This window comes from Typopeltis vanoorti, chromosome 22 (genome assembly GCF_054136105.1).
Source record: "Typopeltis vanoorti isolate ZY-2024b chromosome 22, IOZ_Tvanoo_1.0, whole genome shotgun sequence".
Lineage (NCBI taxonomy): Eukaryota > Metazoa > Arthropoda > Arachnida > Uropygi > Thelyphonidae > Typopeltis > Typopeltis vanoorti.
In genome coordinates, this window is record NC_143570.1 from 52,986,170 (window position 1) to 53,008,004 (window position 21,835).

The 21,835-nt window shown below is 37.8% G+C and overlaps 1 protein-coding gene across 8 annotated transcripts in view; it reads right to left on the reverse strand.

Moving 5' to 3' along the window:
- Nucleotides 1–21,835, reverse strand: part of LOC150094422 (tyrosine-protein phosphatase Lar-like) — a 1,380,317-nt gene that overhangs the window by 150,388 nt on the left and 1,208,094 nt on the right. For all 8 annotated transcript variants that reach the window (XM_090412197.1, XM_090412199.1, XM_090412204.1 and 5 more), the window contains 2 exons: nt 18,098–18,403; nt 343–456 (listed from right to left, as the gene is read on the reverse strand). In XM_090412197.1, coding sequence (XP_090268323.1) covers nt 343–456; nt 18,098–18,403 — 420 coding nt within the window. The remainder of the gene's footprint in view (nt 1–342; nt 457–18,097; nt 18,404–21,835) is intronic.

The window sequence follows — 21,835 nt, forward strand, 5'->3', positions numbered from 1 at the left end:
AAGTAATCTATGGCATGTGAATACTGTAATTACTGTGATACAATAATGAGGTGACTGCAGATTACGAAATTTGTTATTTATTTTAATTTTTTGAGTTAAGTAACAAAATCGATTTTTGAAATAAAGTGTAGTACATCTTGTGAGTTAATGTATTCATCTTTAAGTAATTTATTAAGCTTGTTAATATGTATATATAATGAATAAGTAACTATATGCTTATATAAGGAATAGGATATCTGTGATTAGTTACACTGTTCTATTCTAGTTGGAAATATGTCATTCTGGCATAATTTACTGTATTTAAATTATTAAATATATGGTGCATAATTTTATGGTACATACCCTCTGAAGATGAAAAGTACGAATACAATAGGTAGCTAATTCTTGTATATCAACCAAAGTAACGTACATAACTCCAAATGTTTCTGTACCTCGAGATGGCCAATACTGATCACACTACAATAAAAGAGGAAAAAATTTAATTAAAAAATATCTACTATTGTAACAAACTATTTACTGTGTTATTTGTCACAATCAGAAAAACAGTTTCATATATTTTCAAGAAATAACAGACATAGGGCTGTTCCATTGTTTCATAGAACATATATTAGTGACATGAAAATAAGATTAACATAAAATTTTTCTGCATTTATAATAAGAATAATAATTCTTAATAAGCATCAGGAGTGAATGTTCAGACAATATGATATTAAATAACTAAAGTGCTTTATTATTATTATTATTATTATTATTATTATTATTACATGACCCCTCCAGGGAGTTCGAAGACTCATCGAGGTAAGGCCCTACTCTCCGTCTCCACCACTCAAATCCATCAACTACAACTATACCAACGGCATCTATTGCCCATCATCACCACTAGTATTTTCACAGACAATCACAAACATCCATGACCATGGCGGGATTTGAACCCGCAGCCTTCTGGTTGGTGAGTGGATACGCTAACCACTTAGCCAACCAGGCCGACAATGGATATCTATAGATAGAAAATATCACATATGTCCTAATATTTATACACTATTTCAAATGGCATTTTTAAAGGAATAATTAAATCATGTATTTTTAAAAAACACCAATATCCTATTTTTTTTTTTTAAACCATGTATAGGTAATTTGGGAGAAACAATTTTAAATGCAGCACCTAAGCATCATTCATAATTCCATTTGCTGTGTTTAGATTCTGTGGCTGTCATCATCATCATTGGATCAATTCACAAATGAGAGATGAAAAATACAGCACTGGACTACTACTACTACTACTTCAAGCAGTAGCCCAGTACTAAACAGTAATAAGAGTAATAAATTGAAGCTCTGACATCACCATAAAATCATTGAAAGTTCTGATATCTTTAATGGTATAAGAATGTATTGGTACATTATCCTCTAAACATTATACCAATCCCAACTGTTCTAAATGAGTCTCTATAGCAAAGTGTTCACAATAAAAATAAAAATAATAATAGTATCCCACCTCCCATTCTGTGGTCCTATAAGTTTGCTATTATAAATAAGGATCATGTGCTATCAAGGGTATTTAATTTAAAAGAACATATACAATTATTTTCAGCCAAGTTTTCAACTAAGTGTCATAGCTGTCTTCTATGCCAGAAAGAAAGTTTATAATGTAGAATTGAATAATCAGTTAAATTCATACAATAATGTTGTAATATGAAATTGTAGGGGGAGTTTAGCCAGATCAAATGAATCAAAAGGATTTAAACTAGAAAAGACTAATCAAATCTAGATAAAAAGTCCAGAACCTAAATTTAAACAAAAATGTCTGTCTAAGAATAAAACTAATTACCAGCCTGTACAAAGTATGCTAAGTTACAGGCAAAAAAGATCTTTGTATGCTCCAGAATGTTCCATAGGATGAAGATGATCCTTTAGAAAACACGTGAAGGTTATTAGATGAATGTGAAGTTTAAAAATGGAATGGATATTTCATTTATGAAAAACTCCAGCAATCTTTTCAGATGTACCTTGAATATAGAGGATAGGAAAAGTTGTGCTGTGGTGTGGTCTTGTGTGTTGGAGAAGAGATTGAGTGGGGATGTAGCAAATTTTACAAATTGCAAATTTTCCAGAGACTGTAGCCACTGACTAATAAAGTATTGCCAAGATACCCGGAGTTCAGTAGTTATAGCTGTCATTTAAAGAAATAGTCTTGGCTCTGTGAATTAGTGTTCTGAGGATGCCATATTGTTGGGATCAGTGATGGTGTGACTGCCTATGCATGCAACAATTTGCAGTATGTACATGTGTCTGTGTGTGTGTGTGGGGGGGGGGGAAATTTCCTATTAACGGAAAAATTCTGAGGATGCCATATTGTTGGGATCAGTGATGGTGTGACTGCCTATGCATGCAACAATTTGCAGTATGTACATGTGTCTGTGTGTGTGTGGGGGGGGATTTCCTATTAACGGAAAAAGATCCATTTGGTAGCTGTGGAACTAACATGTCTAGGAAGAAAAGACTGTTGTTTGAGATTAATGTTGACCTAATTAAGCCCCCCCCCCCCCAACATATTTAAAATATTTAAATTCACCATACATTCAGGTATGGAAAGAAAAAAAATAATAACACTTAGATGGAACTGCAATGCATTTCCATTTTCTATTCCCTCTAGTCAATCTGTATATGGAATTTCCATAAAACAAGCACTAAAAACACTAAAAACTACATACAAAGCTATGCTGTATAACCACATTACATACGCTACATTAACCAGGCACTATCAACCCGGGGGGAGGCACTCGTGGCCTCAAGCACCACACATCGCCACTGGGCACAGTCATCTGCAATCTGGTCTCCAGCCCGACAGCCTGCAGGTCTTCCTTCTCCTGATCTGCCCATCTCTTTCTCGGTCTCCCTGATCGGGGTCAGGCCTCCCACGCTTGTTTCACAGTCCTTTTGGGGTCCATTTGGTACAGGTGCCCCAGCCACTGAAGATGCCGGGCTCGCAGCTCCATCAAGACATCTGCCGAGTTGTATAAAGCATATGGTAGCATTGGACCGCCTCCTCCAGACTCCGTCTGCCATGACCCCTCCATAGATACGTCGTAGCATCTTGTTCTCGAATACTCTAAGGTGATTGGCTTGTCTCGCCATGAGAGTCCACGCTTCAGCACCATAGAGGAGAACAGGCCTGATCAAAGTCTTGTATAGTCCCACCTTTTGTAGTCCAAGACAGCAAGCGCGAGGCGAAAAGGGGACGCACCTGATAATAGGCCACATTCGCAGCATTTACCCGACTCTGGACATCAGCCTCAACTTTGTTGTCTTCAGTCACAAAAGAACCCAAGTACCTAAATACCTTCACCCTCTCAAACTATGCAGCTCCCTCTGGATCTTGAGCAGCATGGCGACTCATAAAAAGGTATTTTGTCTTCTTAGCATTTATTTTCAGGCCAACTTCTTCAATAGCAGTAACCAATGCTACCGTGTCGTCCCGTTGATGCGCCATAACGTTCAGGTCGTCAGCGTAGCCAAGAATCCTAACTTGCACCCCCATGTCGACTCCACCTGCCACTTGCTGTGTGTTTCTAATTACTTTTTCCAACACTAGATTGAAGAGAATCGGAGAAATCCCATCACCCTGCTTCACGCCGGTCTGTACTTGAAACAGGTCCGAAAGGTCACCTTCTGCTTTCATTCTTGCTCTCGAACCAGCTACACACACCTGCGCCATTTTTTGAGTTTTCGAGGAATTCCCAACTCTTCTAACACCTGCCATATTTTGGGGCGTATCATTGAGTCATAGGCTTTAGAAAAGTCTATGAAAATATTATGAACTTCCCGGTTATATTCCAGCACTTTTCAAAAACTTGGCGCAGCATGAAGAGTTGGTCTATTGTAGAACGGTTCCTCCTGAAGCCCATCTGGTAATCATCAAGGCACTCTTCTGCATATGGTGTGAGGCGCATTAGCATGATGTTAGACAGCACCTTATAGCCAGTCGACAGCAGTGAGATGTCCCTATAGCTGAGCCTCATATCCTTTTTAATATACTGGGGTGATCAGCGACTCCTTCCACTCGTCCAGCAGCCATTCTTCTCGCCAGATCATTAAGATGAGCTGGTGCAGCTGCTCCAGCAGGACGTCCCCCACCATTCTTCAGGAGCTCCGCCGATATGCAGTCCACTCCTGGAGCCTTATTATTTTTCAGCATGCGGATAGCAAGAGTAATCTCACTAAATGTCGGCTCTTCAATAAATTGTTCAGCAGTTTGATAATGAGCATAATCCTCCAATATTGACGTTCCAGCAAGTTTGCAAAATATCTACGTCACCGAGTGAGAGCATCTTTTGAGTTTGTTAATAGATTTCCACTCTCATCTCTTATGGTTGCCGCTTGTGTTTGGGTACCTCGCATGGCTTGGATCATCTGGTACATCTCCCATCCATTATTCGTCACCCTATTTCTCTCTATACTAGCCACTTTCTCATTAAGATACTTCCGTTTTTCCCTGCATAGACATGTATTCACCACTCTTCTCACCCTCTCATATGCAGCTTTCTTCCTGCTATCCACTAGGTAGTTCAATAGTGCTTCTCTTCGTTTTGCTACAGCTTCTTCACACTGTCTATTAAACCATGCTTTTCTCCTCCTCTTTCTCTTTCCCACTATTCTCGAGACAGCTAACGCGACCGTATTTTTGATGGTGTCCCACATCCCATCCAGATCATCCTCTTCCTCCTGTAACTCCCCAAAATGATTCTGCAACTCTAACTGGAAAGCCCACTTGCCTTCTGCTGTTTTCAACTTGTCCGGGTCCCATGCCGATCATATGATAGGACATGCGGGCTTCTGAACTGCAATTCTATGACTGAAATCGTAGGCTACCAGATAGTGGTCGCTATCTCCATCTGCTCCACTGAAACTTCTCACATCCGAGATGGAGCTGTGGTGACGTCGATACACTAGTACATGGCTATTTGGTTAGCTGTTCTACCATCTGGCGATCTCCAGGTCTGCTTGGGACGTCTTTAGGTGCAAACATAGTGCTCTTTACAAAGTAGCCCGTAGCAACGGCAAAACTCACAAGTTGGATCCCGTTATCATTGCACTCCTCATGTAGGCTCTCGCTACCCACAAAAGAGTGCCACACACGCTCTCTCCCCAGCTTCATGTTGAAATCTCCCACTACTAGCTTGACATCATAGGATGGTAGATTAGTACAAGTACGCTCAAGCACTTCGTAGAAACAATCTTTAGCTTCCTCCGAGCTCTCTTCAGTAGGCGCATAACAGTTCACAATAGACACATTTTGAAAATGTCCCTTAACTCTAATAGTACATAGCCAATTGTTCACAGGTTTAAAATTTTAAATATTACACAAAACGTTATCACTAACTAAAAATGCAGTTCCGAGGACTCTTCGTCCTCTGTCATCACCACTATAGTATAGCGTGTATCCCTGATTGCGGGTCGAGCCTTGTCCCAGCCAACGTGCTTCTTGTACAGCACAAAGTCCAATTGTATACTGTCATAAGACATTCGTCACATTAAAAAGACCTCCTTCTTTCACCAAACTACATATATTCCAGGTCCTAAAGCGATTAATAATCATAGTTGCAAAGGCATCCGAATTCCGAGGCTATATATCACCAGCAAACAACTATATATCACCATTTAAGCCTTTCCAATGTGTCATTTACAATACAAATTAAACAACAATGGCCCCCAAAACAGATGCCCCCCCCCCTGTGGGGCATGCTATTAGTAACTTTCCTCTTCTGGGATATCATTCCCCATAAACAACCTGCTGATACTTATTAGACAGCCAATCTCCAATCCAAAGCACTAATCTAGTATCCAGCTCATTTGTTCAATTTAACCACTAGTTGGTCATATAGCAATATATTGAAAGTTTTTCTTTTTAGACTTACACGGCGATCCGAATGCATTTTTGAAAATTATGGAGACAACTACCATGTTTGAATAAAAACTTTAGTTTAACATAACTAAAATCTACATTCGACATTTCGACCTTTATGTCAAGGTCATCTTCTGGAGCATACAATTATACACAAAAAACAAGCTACACTACAATCAAACTGGTTTGTTACAGAGACTGGAATCACTGCAACAATTGCTGGCCTAAACTCTGGTAAAAAAAAAAAAAAATTATACATCAACGCTTGAGTCCTATTATTAGTGTTATCTGTTGGTTGTAGAAATACATTGCGCACAACAACAAGTATCTATCTATATACATATATTAACATCATGTACATTCCAGCCAGTTAGTATGGAGTGGTTTCTAATACTAGCTGAAGATTGGCTAGATTTCTGACTTATGCTGGATCTTATATATTAGATAGGCTGAATATGTGCCATCCAGATCCTTGGAATTTTCATGCCAACTTTGTTGTTGATATTTGGATGGTTTATCAGGATTTCGCAGGCTTCCTTAAATTTCCTTTCGTACTAGGTTTTTGTGTGGTGTAAAGAGTGGGTGCTTTTCCAGTTGATTTGGTGTAAGGTGTTGAGTGCGTGGTCTGAGAGGCCTGCTTCACCATAATGGTTATATTTAATGTGTCTAATGTGTTCTTTCTTGCGTATAGGGATTGTCCGTCCTGTTTCATCAATGTATGGTAAGTTACAGGTGCAGCGGATGCAATAGACTCCAGGATGTGCTAATGGGAGGAGAGAATCCTTAGAGGAGTTTAATATGGTTTTAAGTTTAGTGGGTGGTTTAAAGGTGGCATTGAGGTTATAATGTTCTAGGATTCTGTTGATTTTTTCTGATAACCCTTTAATGTATGGGATGGCTATGGTTTTACTGTAATCTAGATTTGTTTTTGTTGTTGTTTTATGGAATATTTTATTAATAGTATTTTTGTTATAGCCATTATTTATGAATGTGTCGCTGATGATTTTTAGTTCTTGTTTCAGGGCTTGCTGGTTAGAGCAAATTGTTGTAACTCTGTTTTTAAGGGTGTTAATGATCTCTAGCCTTATCAATTGCCTGCAATCCACTACCATGAAAATTATACAAAGTATGTAATCGGGATGAAAATCCTGAAGTGCATTACCTTACATTTCATAACATTAAACTGACAAACATTATCCTTTGTCCATGCTGCCAATTTGTTTAAATCCTACAGGATGTCTACATCACATTTATGAACTATTTCCCCTTCCCACCAGTTTTGCATCATCAGCAAACAATTGAATATCCTCCCTTTAAGTCATTCCCTATATCCTTAATATACAAACTGAACGGTAGTGGCCTGAGTACAGAGCTTCTGCACCTCAACTAGTCACCTTCGTTTTCCTTGATTCCACTCCATCATATACTACTATCTAGTGACTGTCTGTCAGCAACCTCTCCCTTTCCCCCCCCCCCATCCATGCCAACAGCTTTGTATCCACTCCCATTTACTTCAGCTTATGTAATAGTTTGTCATGCAGTATTCTCTTGAATGCTTCTGCAAAGTCCAGCAATCTTGTGGTGTAGCTACTTCCTTTATTCAAACCTGCTATCACTTTATTACAAAATGTGAATAAATTACTAACGCAGATCCTACTAAACTAAATTAGAAGGCAGCTTGGAGCATTACTAAACAAACACACGTAATAACCACAGTAATAAGTTTTAATAAGTAAATATATCATCCTAAGTATCGTAGGACATCATCAGTACAGGTAATTCAAACAATAGTAGGAATAATATACAGTTAGGGCCGATGATTGCAATGTCCCAATATATGTGCAGTGGCGTGTTATAGAATTAAATTAAAATATATCTGGAGGGAAAAAAAAAAGATTACATTAAAATAAAATAACATATACATACATACATACATCTTCAAGGCCCACTCTTCCTAATTGGGTAGTGGGGGCAACAGCTGCAAGAGGAACTTCCAATGGTCACGATCCTCTGCCACCAAGCTCAGGTGTTCTGGTGGGATTCCCAAACATGTCCACCCAAGGTTTTGGATATAATCTATCCAGCGAGTCCTTGGCCTTCCATGTGGCCTCCCACCCTCTGGCTTGACAAAGAAGGCCTGCTGGGGGGAGACTCTCTTGTGGCATTCTGACCAGGTGCCCGTACCAGCGTAACTGTGATCTCTCAACACGGAGAAGCAACGGTTGAGTATTGAGGGTTTCCCGAATTGCAGAGCTTCTGACTCTGTCGAGTTTTATCAGCCCCGCAACCCCTCGAAGGAACCTCATTTCAGCCGCTTGGATTCGTGTCCGCATTCTTTCGGTCATTACCCAACTCTCATGACCATAGGTGAGGATGGGGACATAGACTGTATTGAAGACAGCCAACTTTGCCTTCTGGCTTAACTCCCGCTTCAATACTACCGAACGGCCAAGCTCCCGCAATATTGAGCTTGCTAAGCCAATTCGAGTATCTAGCTCTACGTCCCATTTTCCATCATCCGTGAATATGGACCCAAGGTATTTAAACTTCTCCACCTGTCTCATTGGGACTCCACTTACATTTAGAGTGCACTGGGATGGTTGTCTTGAGACCACAAATGTTTCAGTTTTGGCCACACTGATCTTCATTCCGGCGTCTGCACAAACAGCTACAAACCTATCCAGGGTCCGCTGGAGGTCATCTGTGGAAGAGCTAAGCAGAACTAGGTCATCTGCAAAAAGCAGACGTCCAATGCTACATTTTCCAATTCTGACACACTCACTGCCTCGGCTGTACCTATCAATCCAGTCCATAAATATTATGAAAAGGAGGAGTGATAGAACACACCCTTGGCGGAGGCCAACGGAAACTGAAAGATTCAGACTTTGTGCTGTTTACCCTGACACAAAACTCTGGGCAATCATACAGGGACTTGATGGCAGCCAATAGTTGACCATCCACTCCATACTCCTGTACTACTTTCCAAAGCTTATCCCGAGGAAGCCGGTCATATGCCTTCTCCAAGTCCACAAAACATGTGTAGACATTCTTGGCATATTCCCAAGATTTCTCAAAGACTTGGTCAGTTGTGCTTCTACCAGGATGAAAGCCATATTGTTCTTCCTGGAACTTTGACTCAACTATGCTCCTGCACCGTCTTTCCAAGCACTTAGCATACACTTTCCCAGGCAGGCTGAGCAGAGAGATGCCACGATAGTTACTGCAATCCTTCTGGTCTCCCTTCTTAAAGAATGGTATTATTATGCCTGTCTGCCATTGCTTTGGTGCTCGCCCAGATATCCAAGCAGCCTGACACACTCGAGTCAGTCAGAGAACACCGTCTTGATTTAAGGCTTTTAGCTGAATTTCATCATCGCCAGCAGCCTTGCCCGATTTTAGCGATTTTATTGCTAAATGGACCTCTTCTGCTGTGAGACTAGTCATTGCCCCGATATGCACCTCTTGGATGTCCACAACTGCTGGGCTACCCGGGTTAAGAAGGCTCTCAAAGTATTCCCTCAATCTGTGGAGGATATCCTTCTCGGTTGTTAAAAGTGCACCATCAGAGGCCTTAATTGCCCTTGCTGTGCACGATTTCCTCCCTCGAAGGCGGCGGATGGTCTGCCAGAATATTTTGTTTGCATTTGCACAGGATGAGTCTAATCTTTCTCCAAAGGATTCCCAAGCCTTCTGCTTTGATGTCTTTACTGCCTTAGCAGCAGCTTTTCGTGCCTCAGCATACCGCAAATGCATTTCAGGTGACCTGACTCTAAGCCATGTTAGGTAGGACTCCTTTTTTGCCCAGACAGTTTTTCGGACTTCTTGATTCCACCAAGGTGTCCTTTTCTCACTGCCCGTTGCCACGCCGAGCCGCTTTCTGCCACACCATGAGAGTGCAGAGGCAGTGACAGCTGTTCTGAACAGCTTCCATTCCTCCTCAACATCTGCAGTATGCTTGGGAATCTCTTTGAACCTGGAGGAAATGTCATCTGCAAAATTCTTCCTCACAGCCTCATTTTCCAATGTCTCCCATTTCACGCAGTATAGCTGCTTAGGCCTACCAGCGTTGATGGTAGCATCTGGTTTCTGAAGCCGTAGAGTGCACACAACAAGGTGGTGGTGGTCAGTTGACAATTCTGCCCCTCTTCTCACACGAACGTTCAACACTGAGGAAAATAGGTCTGCTGAGACTATAAAGAAGTCAATCAGAGACCTTTGTTCTAGTGTATCCCTGTACCAGGTATACTTATGGATTTCTCGGTGCTGAAGAAAGTATTCATTATGGACAAGCTGTTAGTACAGCAGAAGTCCAATAATTTCAACCCATTCGCGTTAAGGTCAGGGGCGCCGTTCCTCCCAACCATACCCCTCCATATCTGGTCATCTGTTCCAACATGTGCATTGAAGTCACCCATTAGCAGGACAGATTCCATGTCTGCCACTCTGTCAAAAGCAGCATCCACTTCCTCTAGGAAGGCAGAGTATTCTGACTCCAGATTAGGTGCATAGGCTTGCACCACAGCCAAATCATGGTTTTTCATCTGAAGCCTTAACACATACCCGTCCCCCCAATGGGATCCACTCAGCAACACAGTCTGACAGCTGGGGGCTTGTGAGTATCCCCACACCTGCCTGAGCAGACATTGTTGGGCTCACACCAGAGTAGTAGAGCTTCCATCCCTTATCCAGGTCGACAGTTCAAGAGCCTCTCCTCTTGGTTGAAGAAAGCCCAACTAAGTCTAGCCGGTAGCGCTTGGCTTCCTCAACCAGTTCCAACTCTTTCCCTGTCAGAGAGAAGATGTTCCAGTTGCCTGAAGCCATAGTCTAGTGCCGTTGTCGTTGCCATTTCCGTCCTTTTGCAGAACCATTTCTTTGCGCTGCCCCTAAACACCTCTCCAAATGGGTAGCGAGCCCATTGATGAAGTTTCCTCTAGCAGAGTGCTGAGGAGTGGTGTCTAAGGGAGACTGTAACATATTTTTCGAACGGGTCCCTCTGCCTAAAACCCGAACGTGTCCCTTGGTAACCTGCGCGACGGACGATGCGGTATAAACATTTTTTGATGGCCTGATCATGTTACAGTGTTTGATAATGTCCTGTTAGCACAAGACGAAATGACATAGAAAAATAGGAAAGATTCCCCTCGAATACTCTAATAGCATTCGAGGGAAGGAGCAAGAAGAGAAGAAAGAAAGAATCAAGGGAGGAAGAGGAGGGACCAGTCTACAGATAATATAACAGATGTATATTTCACAATTTTGTATGACAAAATACCATACTTTAGGAATACCAAGAACATCATTATGGTTTAGATTTGGTCTGTGAAGTAGGGCTTCAGCACTTTCTTTAAATATGCACAATGTATTGTGCATATATGTGTATATCTTTTATCTATCTCTATATCTTCTACATAGATATAGAGATCTATGCAGAAGTTTGGTCTTTTCCCAATGGATCCTATGGTTTGGGTTTTCAACTCCGTGTTGTGCAAACCAGATTTCTACGGTTTGATAAGACGGATATGGTCTTGATGTTCCGAAATGCATTTATGAACAGATGTCCATAGTAAGACAATTTACAGGAGCATGGAACCTTGTACATGCCAGGAGCATCAGAGGTGAGAGTTTGTCTTTAGGAGAAGGTAACAAGTTAGAGATCTGGTTGATTGGTTTGTAGGTAGTAACAAGTTTGTATTTCTTCATAATTTTTGAAAGAAGTTCGGAGATGCCTTTAATGTAAGGTATGGGAATCCTATGGACTTCTTCTTGTCTGGGTTGATGTGTGGGAAGGTGAGTGATGATTTTTTTTTTATTTTTTTATTTTTGAGTTGTTTTAAGATTGTATCCATTTAGTATGGCTGTATTTTTGATTATTTCCAATTCTTGGTTTAGAGATTCTTCAGAGGAGCAGAATCTGTGTGGTCTGGTTACTGATGATTTAATGATGCCAAATTTTTGAGATGGATGATGAGTACAAGAATTATGAATGTAGCGACCTGAAAATGTCAGCTTGCGACAGACAGAAGTGGAGATGGAACTATCTTCTTTACTTTGGATGTGTAAATCCAGAAAGTAGATACCTTGTGGAGTTTCTTTTTCTAGCATGAATTTGATGCAAGGATGAAGAAGGTTTATTTTATCTAGAAACAGGTGTAGTTCTTGTTCGAAATGACCCCAGACAGCAAAGACGTCATCGACATATCAGAGCCAAATTTGTGATTTGGGTTTAAACAAAAAAATTTTTTCTTCAAGGTATTATTGAAACAGGTTTGCTAAGTATGGTGAAAAGGGAGACCCCATTGCTGTTCCTTCCTCTTGCTTGTAAATTTTTTCTTTACAAGTGAAGTAACAGGACGTAATAACAAATTTGAATAATTCAACAATATCAGATGGAAATTTTTGAGTTAACAAGTCTACCGTTTCCTTATGGGGAATATTAGTGAAGAGGGAGACAATGTTGAAGCTAATTAGCATGTCAGTTTCCAACAGTTGAATGTCTTTTATTTTTGCATGAAACTCTGTGGATTTTTAATCGATGAGGCTGAGCGGCCTATGTGAGGATGGAGAAGATTAGATCAAAAAAGGTCAGCCTCATCAATTAAAAATCTATAGTTTTGCATAATTTTAAAATTTGAAACAAGTTTTCATCTCTTGTCATACTGAAAAATAAGATATGTGTGACTAAGATTTTTCATGGTAATGCAAAGTATTAGAAAGATTTTTCCAATTTCTGTATTAAGTGTTTTGTTAAAAATCTAGAACAAAAAAACATTATATGCTATCATGGCTAACTGTACGTTTTTAATCATCAGAGAAATTTTTGGATATGTTTTTCAAAAGGAAAAATAAGTTCTTTAATCTGAACTGGTTCTTTTTTAATCAATTGATTAGAAAATATATAATCTATAATTAATGGTCAGAAATATGGATTTGAAATATTTTTATCTTCTAGCAGCTGTGAATGTTCTTCTAATTCAGCAAAAGTTCCATTTCGGTTATTTTCTCTTCGTGTTCGTCATAAGCAGTTGTAGTCGACATGGATATAGATTGTGATTTCTTCTTTATAATAAGGAGTTTCCACTTTTTTACAAGATATTATGCACCAGAAGGTTTCTTTTTTTGTACCTGTTTATTGCAGATACAGTGCATATGGATGTAAGGACTATGTCTGCAATGCAGATGTATCTTCTTCATGATTCTCTTTGTGTCCATTTTCTGCATGCATAACTAATTCCATAAATTCCACCAAAAATGGGAAAAAGGCTACCGGCTTTTTTTTTTTTTTTTTTTAGCTTTATGTTTTTTTTTGTTTTTTTTTATATGATGTATCACACAGTCATTACAATTACTTTCTCAATTTATTTACTGTAAGTGTAAAATATTAAAAAAAAAAAAGCATTGTAATAAAATTTTTAATAGTAATCATAAAACAAATTCTGGTTTTAAATAATAACTCATATTGCCAAATAAATACTAAAGAATCAGCTTAAACTCTTGTTCTGTTGCTAGTGATGTAGTATAGACTAAATAGTACCAAAATGCCACTTTTACAAAATGCATGCAAATACACATGTAAACCTTGTAAACTTATTACAGACATAAATTATATTATTATTATTATTAGGTAATCTCCATGAAGTAAATAGACGCATTGTGGGAGTCCCACACAATCAGCAACTTGCCTATCATAATGAGCTTTGAAGTTATTTACACTACCTGCACTCACAACTTTCCACATAAAAAATCTACTCCTCACACCACATCTTTATACAACTTCTAGGGATAACTTCTCGTTCTTCCCATCATAACATCCACTCTTTATATAATTTCTTCTATATTAATCTGATAGAATCCCTTAACTAACTTGAATGTCACTATCATATCTTCTCTTTTCCTCCTATCCACCAATTTATAATTCACATTCTCACAAATGCTCTTCATAACAAGCACTCCAGAGTCCTGACTTTGGTTATTTGTCTTTTGACCCTCTCTAGTGTTTCCACATCACAATGAAAACTAGGTGATCAAATCTGAGCACAATAGTCCATATGTGGTTTGCCAATGCCTTACAGAGAGGCACTACCACTTCATTAATCCCAACATGTCATTGTACTTTTTTCAATCGACGGTGAGTTAGCCGATCTCATACGGAGGTAGCAAGGTTTTTTCTCCCGGAAACTCTGGTTTTTCATCCCGCATACAGACAAATCGGCCCTTCAGAACACACGCAATTTACAGACAAAAAATACTAGTTGTGGTGGGCGATAGATGGCGTTGATGGAGATGATTCGTAGTAGAAGTTCGATGTGGTGGTTGAGACAGTTGTAGGTATCCTCCCGCGATGAGTCTTCGGACTCCTTGGAGGTGTTAGGAATAATAATAATAATAATCATAGCAGCAATACAATGTGCAGTCTTTGCAACATGTGCAATGTAACCCCAGAACTTCAGTCTGTTATCTATCATCACTCCAAGATCCTGAATCTCATCCACTTCCTGAAGTACAGCTCTACCAATACAGTACGATACAGTTCTGTTCTTGGACCTGAGGAATTAATATGTTTCAATTTTTGCTGTCCTCAAAACTTGCTACCCCTGGGCACTGCCTTAGCTGCTCAGTGGATTACAGTGGTAATGCCAACTTGAACACAGTAAGCAAAGAACCAAGTGAAAAGATCAATCTAAACACATTTCTGATGATGCATAATCAGACAAAATGGAATTTCAGTATGCTGGCTGAAATTAGGGAAATTCTAAAAACATTAACAAGAAAAAATGGTAAAACAATTTTAAACTGTTTAAAAAGTTGAAACAGTTTTAAACTATCTAATTTTCTAATAGTTATCATATTTCAATTTTTATTAAAATTTTATCTGTATATATATGGTTTTGATTCGGATTCCCATAATATAGCAGCTGATAGAAAGACTATACTTCAGTTAAATAAAATAACTTTTAAATAATTAAGTATGAATTAAATGATTCAACTAGAGTAAAAACAACAACAAGAAAATAATTTTGTTTTCTTAAATGAGGAAAAAAAAAAATCTCTCCTCATAGATAATATTCCAGAGTCTTTATGTTGTTAATTAAGAAAACTAATCATAGCATGTTTAAACTATATAGTTTAAAACAGAAACTTTTCGTGTAACAAGTTTATATCCATGAACAATGTGGTAGAGTTAAAAGTGATAAAACTAACTGAAAGTGAAAAATAATGATGTTATTTGTGCTGATTTGTTCTGGTTTATTTATTTGATCAATTTTAAAACTAATACACCAACCAAATTTTTTCAAATAAATAACACCAAAAATGTAAATTTTGCAGAATTACATGTAAAACTCTCATCATCAAATTCCTGCCATGTACAGGAATTTGTTGATGATGATGATGATGTATATAATACTCAAGGGGTGTACAGGAAATGATAGTATTACATGAAAAATTTACATCATTACTAACATCCTATCTACAATTTTCCTCCAAATCAGTCTGTTACTTGTCAAGACTCCAACATTATCAGATCTCATATTTCTATCATTTAAGGCACTTTGTACAGTATCAATCCACCTATATCTTGGTCTTACTCTGGGTCGTTTTCCTGCCAACCTGGCAGAGAACACTTGTTTTGCTAATCTTTCTTTGCCCATTCTGTTTAAGTGACCATACTACCTGAGATTAGCTCTGCTAATGCATTCCTGGATGCTGACAATGTCAAGTTCTTCCCCAATATCCCCGTTTTTAATATGATATTGCCATTGATGCCATCTGTTCACGCCAATAATCTTTCTCAGGACTCTCATATCTGCGGTCTTTGTTCAAGTGTTTTACTTCTGACCCAGCTCTCACATCCATAAGCTAAAATTGGTTTGAACACTGTCTTGTAAACAGCTAATTAATGTTCCAACTAATTTCTCTCTTATTCCATATGAATTTATTCAGTTGACTTCCTACCATACCAGCTTTGTTGATTCTGTTGTCTATTTCCATATTTAATTTACCATCTTCATTAAAAATCATGCCTAAGTAGCTGAAATGTTTTACTTGTTCCACAGGTTCTCCGTTCACAACACAGTTGACATTTACGATTCTGCCTATTTTCATTGTCTTTGTCTTTTTATTGCTGACCTTTATACCATATCTATTACAACAGTTATTCAATTTAGTCAAGGAATCTTGCAGACTTGTAGCGGATTTATTTAGAAGTATAACATCGTCTGCATAAAGCAAAGAGCTGAAATCACCATCTCCAATTTTGATATCATGTTTAATACCACTTTCCTTCATAATGTGATCCATATAGATAATGAATAACAGAGGGGATAATGTACATCCTTGTCTGACACTAAATTCAACATTAAACCATCTTCCTGTACTTCCTTCAATTCTAACTGCTGACTTACAACTCAAATGGAGATTAAGTATTGCTTAATATAATGCCCCCATTGAGACCATATAACTATAGCATATTGAATAGCTTCTCTCTTGGCACCTTGTCATATGCCTTTTCCAGATCGACAAAACTTAAATACAGATCTTTGTTATATTCCCATGATTTTTCAACTATCTGTCGTAAAGTGAAGATCTTATCCTGACAGCCCCTATTTGGCCTGAATCCAGCTTGTTTTTCACCAAGCTTTTCTCAGGTATACTTGCATAAACCTTACCAGGAACACTCAGTAGTTACCTGAGTGTTCCTGGTAATACCTCTGTAATTCTCACATTCAGTTTTATTTCCCTTTTTATATATGGGTACTATGACAGCTCTACTCCAATCATCAGGAATTTGTCCCTCTGTCCAGGCCTTCTGAACTATGCTGCACTGCACTGTCAAACTTTTATACCACCATACTTCAGCATTTCTGGTCAAATATCATCTACTCCTGCTGCCTTTCCACATTTCAAGCCTTTGATGGCTTTTTCTACTTCATGTATGGATATGTATTTCTGACTGTATGCCTGTTGAGTGTTTTTTACCACTATGCTATCACTGCTTGCTTCATTTAGCAATTTTTCAAAGTAATTGCTCCATACTTCAAGGATATCTTTTTTCTCCAGTTTTCATGTCAAGTTTATCATCTCTAACTCCTTTTACAGCTCTTTCCTCCATTTCTAAGCTTCTTCAACAACCTCCAGAATATTTTCTGGAGATTGTTGAAATTCCAGACTTCTACGTTCTTGCCAAAGTTTTCCCATGACTTTTGTTTAGCTAGTTTTACAGAGTGTTTAGCTTTTTTACATTTGTCTCTCTGTATTCTCTAACAGCACAAGCTGACTTATTTGCCAGGAACTTTTGATATGCTTTCTTCTTTTCTTTCACTGCCTCTTTAACTTCCTGTGTCCACCATGGAGTTCTGATTTTTCTATCCTTGCAGACAACCTCACCGCATGCCTCTCTGGCTGAATCAATCAGGGTTTTCTTCAAGACTTGCCACTGAATTTCCAAGGTTTGGTTCCTGTTCTCAAACTCTTTCATTTTTTGTTTCAATAATCTTTGTGTATATTAGCCTACAATTCACATTTGAGAGCTGCTCAACTTTTATTTGCTTTAAAACTTTCTTACATATTATTCTTTTCAATATGAAATTCAATTTTATCCTACTCAAGACTAAATAGTGATCACTTCCAATTTCAAATCCTCTGTACACTCTGGTGTCCTGCACCAGGGAGAAAACATCACTATCGATAATAACATAATCAATGAGACTTTTCTTATTCGTTGCCTCTTCTCTCCATGTGCATTTGTGCACATTTTTATGTTGGAACATGGTGTTAGTAATAACCAGTCCATGTCCTGAGCAAAACTCCAGGACATGGACTGGAGTTTTGTTCTGACAATCATTTCCTACTCTGCTATTCAGATCCCCGACAAGGGCCAACTTTTCCTTTTTCATTGTGTCAGTTGCTTTTTCTAAAGCTTCAAAAAATTCCTATTAGGACTTTTATGTGGGACCATAGCCACAAATAAGTCTGATAAAACTCTTTTAATGTGAAATAAATTCATATCAGAACTTTAATTGTGGATTTAACAGTGGATGTAACTGTTTCCATAATTTAAAATTTCAATAATTGGGATTAAACATATATGAAGAATGACTGCATTGGATACACTGTTTCAATTTACATAAATTAATGTTTAAATTTTATTATCACTTGATTGTGGTTGACACTGTTTTAAGCATTATTTACAAACTTACTAACCTTAATTCTGGTTCTTTCCTCTAATTTTGTCATCATTACAATAGTGGCACTTCTTTGTTCCCAGACCATTCTCCAGAAGTCTCCAAAAGTCTCTGGTAGCGGTCCTTGAGTAGCAATATATGCATTTTGCTTGCGATACCCATCACAGTAGTTTGAATTAATGTAATCTGAGCCAGGAATGCCATCAAGAGGTTGTAATACCACTCTACTATGATCATATGCTATTACATTGGCATATCTGTTTTTTGGTTTGTTAATTTCCAGATTAGAATTTTCCCACGTAAACTGCTGTCCAGGTTCAATGGACTAAAAATGCAAAAGATATTCATATTTTCTCATTTTTAGAGTAAGAAAGAAGTAATGAACATAACATCATTGAAAATCTAGTAGTTTCATTATCAAAAAAAAATAATAATAAAAATAAATAAATTAATTAAAAAAATAAAATAAAAACTAGATATGTACAGTATGAATTAGATGGCATCCTACTGATTCAGTTCCAAGGAAGTTATCAGTGGCTTGGTATAATTGGAAAGGATTCAAACAGTATTACTGTTTGAATAATGAACAAAACTGCAAATAACTAACACAATGATGATGGAATTTTTTTGGACTTTTTCTGACATAAAATAGAGGGTTGATTTTCAATACTGTTAAAACAAAAATTACTAGACTGTGGAATAATGCAAATAATAATAATAACCAGGGATCAGTTAACAAACAGCATAAGGAGGTCCCTCCTAGGTAACACAAAGTCTATCATACCATTCCTTAAACTCATTGACCATTCTCGCTTTCACCACTCTATCAGGCAATGCATTCTAAGGCTCAACTGCCCTCCATGCAAAGAAACCACACTTCAAGCTTTCTGGTAGTGAAAAGTAAGAATATGACAAATGCAATCAAGAAAAATAAAAGGAAAGTAAAAGAAATGGTAACACTTGTATGCAAAAATTATTTAAGTGGCTATAAATACAGTATGAGAAGAGAGGTACAAAAATTAATGATGTTAGTGAGGCTATTAGAATGCAAAAGGGTAAAGTGAAAGAGTTGATTGTTTTGGCTGGAACGTATGATCTTGAAGGAAAAGAAAAGTATAGTATGAGGGAGGATATGAAAGGGTTACTAAAAGCAAGAGATATGAGTGAGAGAGTTAATATAGTTAGTCTGCTGCCACAATATAACACAGCTGAGCTGAGGAGGACCATAACAGTGAATGAGTTGATGCATAAGTTATGCAGGAAAAATGGAGTTTGTGAATGTGGGGAGTCAGTTTGACAGATGAAAGGATGGTCTACATATGAATGGATTTATTATTATTATTCAGGCCTCCATGGAGTCAAAAGACTCATTGCGGGAGGTCCTTCCTAGGAAACACAAAGTCTATCATACCACTCCTTAAACTCATTGACCATTCTTGCTCTCACCACTCTATCAGGCAATGCATTCCATGGTTCTACTGCCCTCCATGCAAAGAAACCACACCTCACCCTCTTGCTTACAGTTTCCTTTCATAACTTCCAGGGATGGAAACAGAGTGGTTGAATGAAGTGGATATCTGAAATCAGGAAAATTAGAGCATTTAGGAGGGAAGCTGTTAAGCAATTATGCAGTTACCAGTGAGGCAGTTGAGTGTAAGAAAGTGCCTCAGTTATTACCACTGGTAACAAAGCAGAATGGGATAGTTAGTATAAAGTATAACAGTGGTGGGCTTAAGGTACTATTGTGCTTTATGTGCACCAATGCAAGGAGAATTCAGAACAGGGGAGGAGTTTTTTGGCATTGGCTAGTTCATCCTGACCAAAGGTTATTGGCATTAGTGAGACATGCTGACAGAAGATAGAATGCAAAGGGAATAATTTGTTTGAGAAGAGAAATTATTGATGACAACAATGAACTGCAGGCCAGCAAAAATAGCACATCTGAGGCTATCTGGTGTGAGACAGTGGTCAGCAGATTGAAATACACAGTTGGTTGCTTCTATAGACCAGGAGATGAAAGGACAATAGGGATAGTATGCATTGACAAATAGAATAAATGAGTGGAGAGTGGGTAATTATTATGAGGACTTCGACTATGGGAACATATAAATATTATTTCTGGAAACTTTTTATGTTACTCTTCTAAATTGATATTAATATTTATGGCTATTTTGCCAATTTATAATGAATACTCCTTGTATTACGTCATTGGCTTTTTTACTCCGATTAAATTAAAACATTGATGGTTTAAAAACATAGATTAAAAGAAAAGTAATATAAAAGGAATAATTTTTGATATACCTTTATAGAATCTTCAAGATTAACTGAAATAGAGAGCCAAAAGGCTTCACTTTGGCAATGCAAAATTATTCAAATTAAATGGATATATTGAATCCAACATTATTTCAAAGCTGAATAGAGAAACTGCAAGAGTTTCATGGTCATGAAAGATTTGCTTATGCTTGGATCTGCCGAAACTTTTATAGTTTCTATCTATATTCGGCATGAAAATTCTTGCAGTTTTTCTGAAACTGTTGTAGTTTCTCTAGTAGGCTTTGAAATAATGTTGGATTCAATATCCACTTAATTTGAATAATTTTGCATTGCTAAAGTGAAGCCTTCTGACTCTCCATTTCAGTAATTCTTGGTGCCTTTTGAGATGTGACACCTCTTGGCAATCCATATGATAAAGTATAACCTCTGCATCACTACAACCTGAATATTTACATTTTGGGTCTGCCTACTCACTGATGAGACCTCAACAAAGGTCGAAACCGGTCTGGGTAGTGACCCCCCCCCCCCCCATAATGTGTAACATCATACATCTCCTAGGACAGTGCTTCCAAAACTTCTGGATGTCAGGGCCCCCTTTGCAAAAATTAAAATATTTCACGGCCCCCCTCGAAAAAAAATCATAATAGAGAGATATATTATTATAATATTTATTGTATTTATATTCAATACAAAACACAAAACACACAGCGAATATTGCAAAAATCAAATGCATATATTACATTTTTTGCCTTTTACCATTTGGTTCTGAAGACGATGCGGGCTATTCTGGTAAAATATGAAATACTGTCCTTTTTTTGAGTCTGTTTCTGCTTCTTCTGATTGTTCGTGGGAATTTTTTTTTTATTTTTTATCAGTCACTTATCCATCTCAGGGTTAAATTTTTTAAAGTAGAATAGATCAAATAATATCACCACTTACCAATACTGGCACACCACAGACTCATAACATGAAAATAGTGAATATTACCTGAATAAGGGAATCCCCGGACAAGGAACATTTTTTTTCTCTTTTGTGACTTTTCTCCCTTTACGGTAATTAAGCCTAACGCGAAACAGACAGCAAAGGCAAGTTATTAAAACGTGCATATGATTGGTGCGGTATTAACAAAAGATCGCGCAACCGAAAGATAAAAGCATAGCTGACATCCTAACTCTCTTCAACCGAATTCCATATGTGAAACTGCCATAATATTCATTATATATATATATATTACTTAGTTTTAACACTTTTACAAATTTTAACACGTTCGGTTGAATTTTATTGCTGCCTTGAGAAATCGAACTCACACACATCGAATTAATAACAATAGTTTTTATTTAGATACTGTGTTTGCCCATGCGACATATGGTTTTGTTTCAGTCTATACAGCATAGTTTCTGTATGAGGGGACATGTGATTCATTAATTAGTGTGTTTTTATCCCAGTTGTCTCTAATTGCACTATTTGTTGAGAAATATATTAC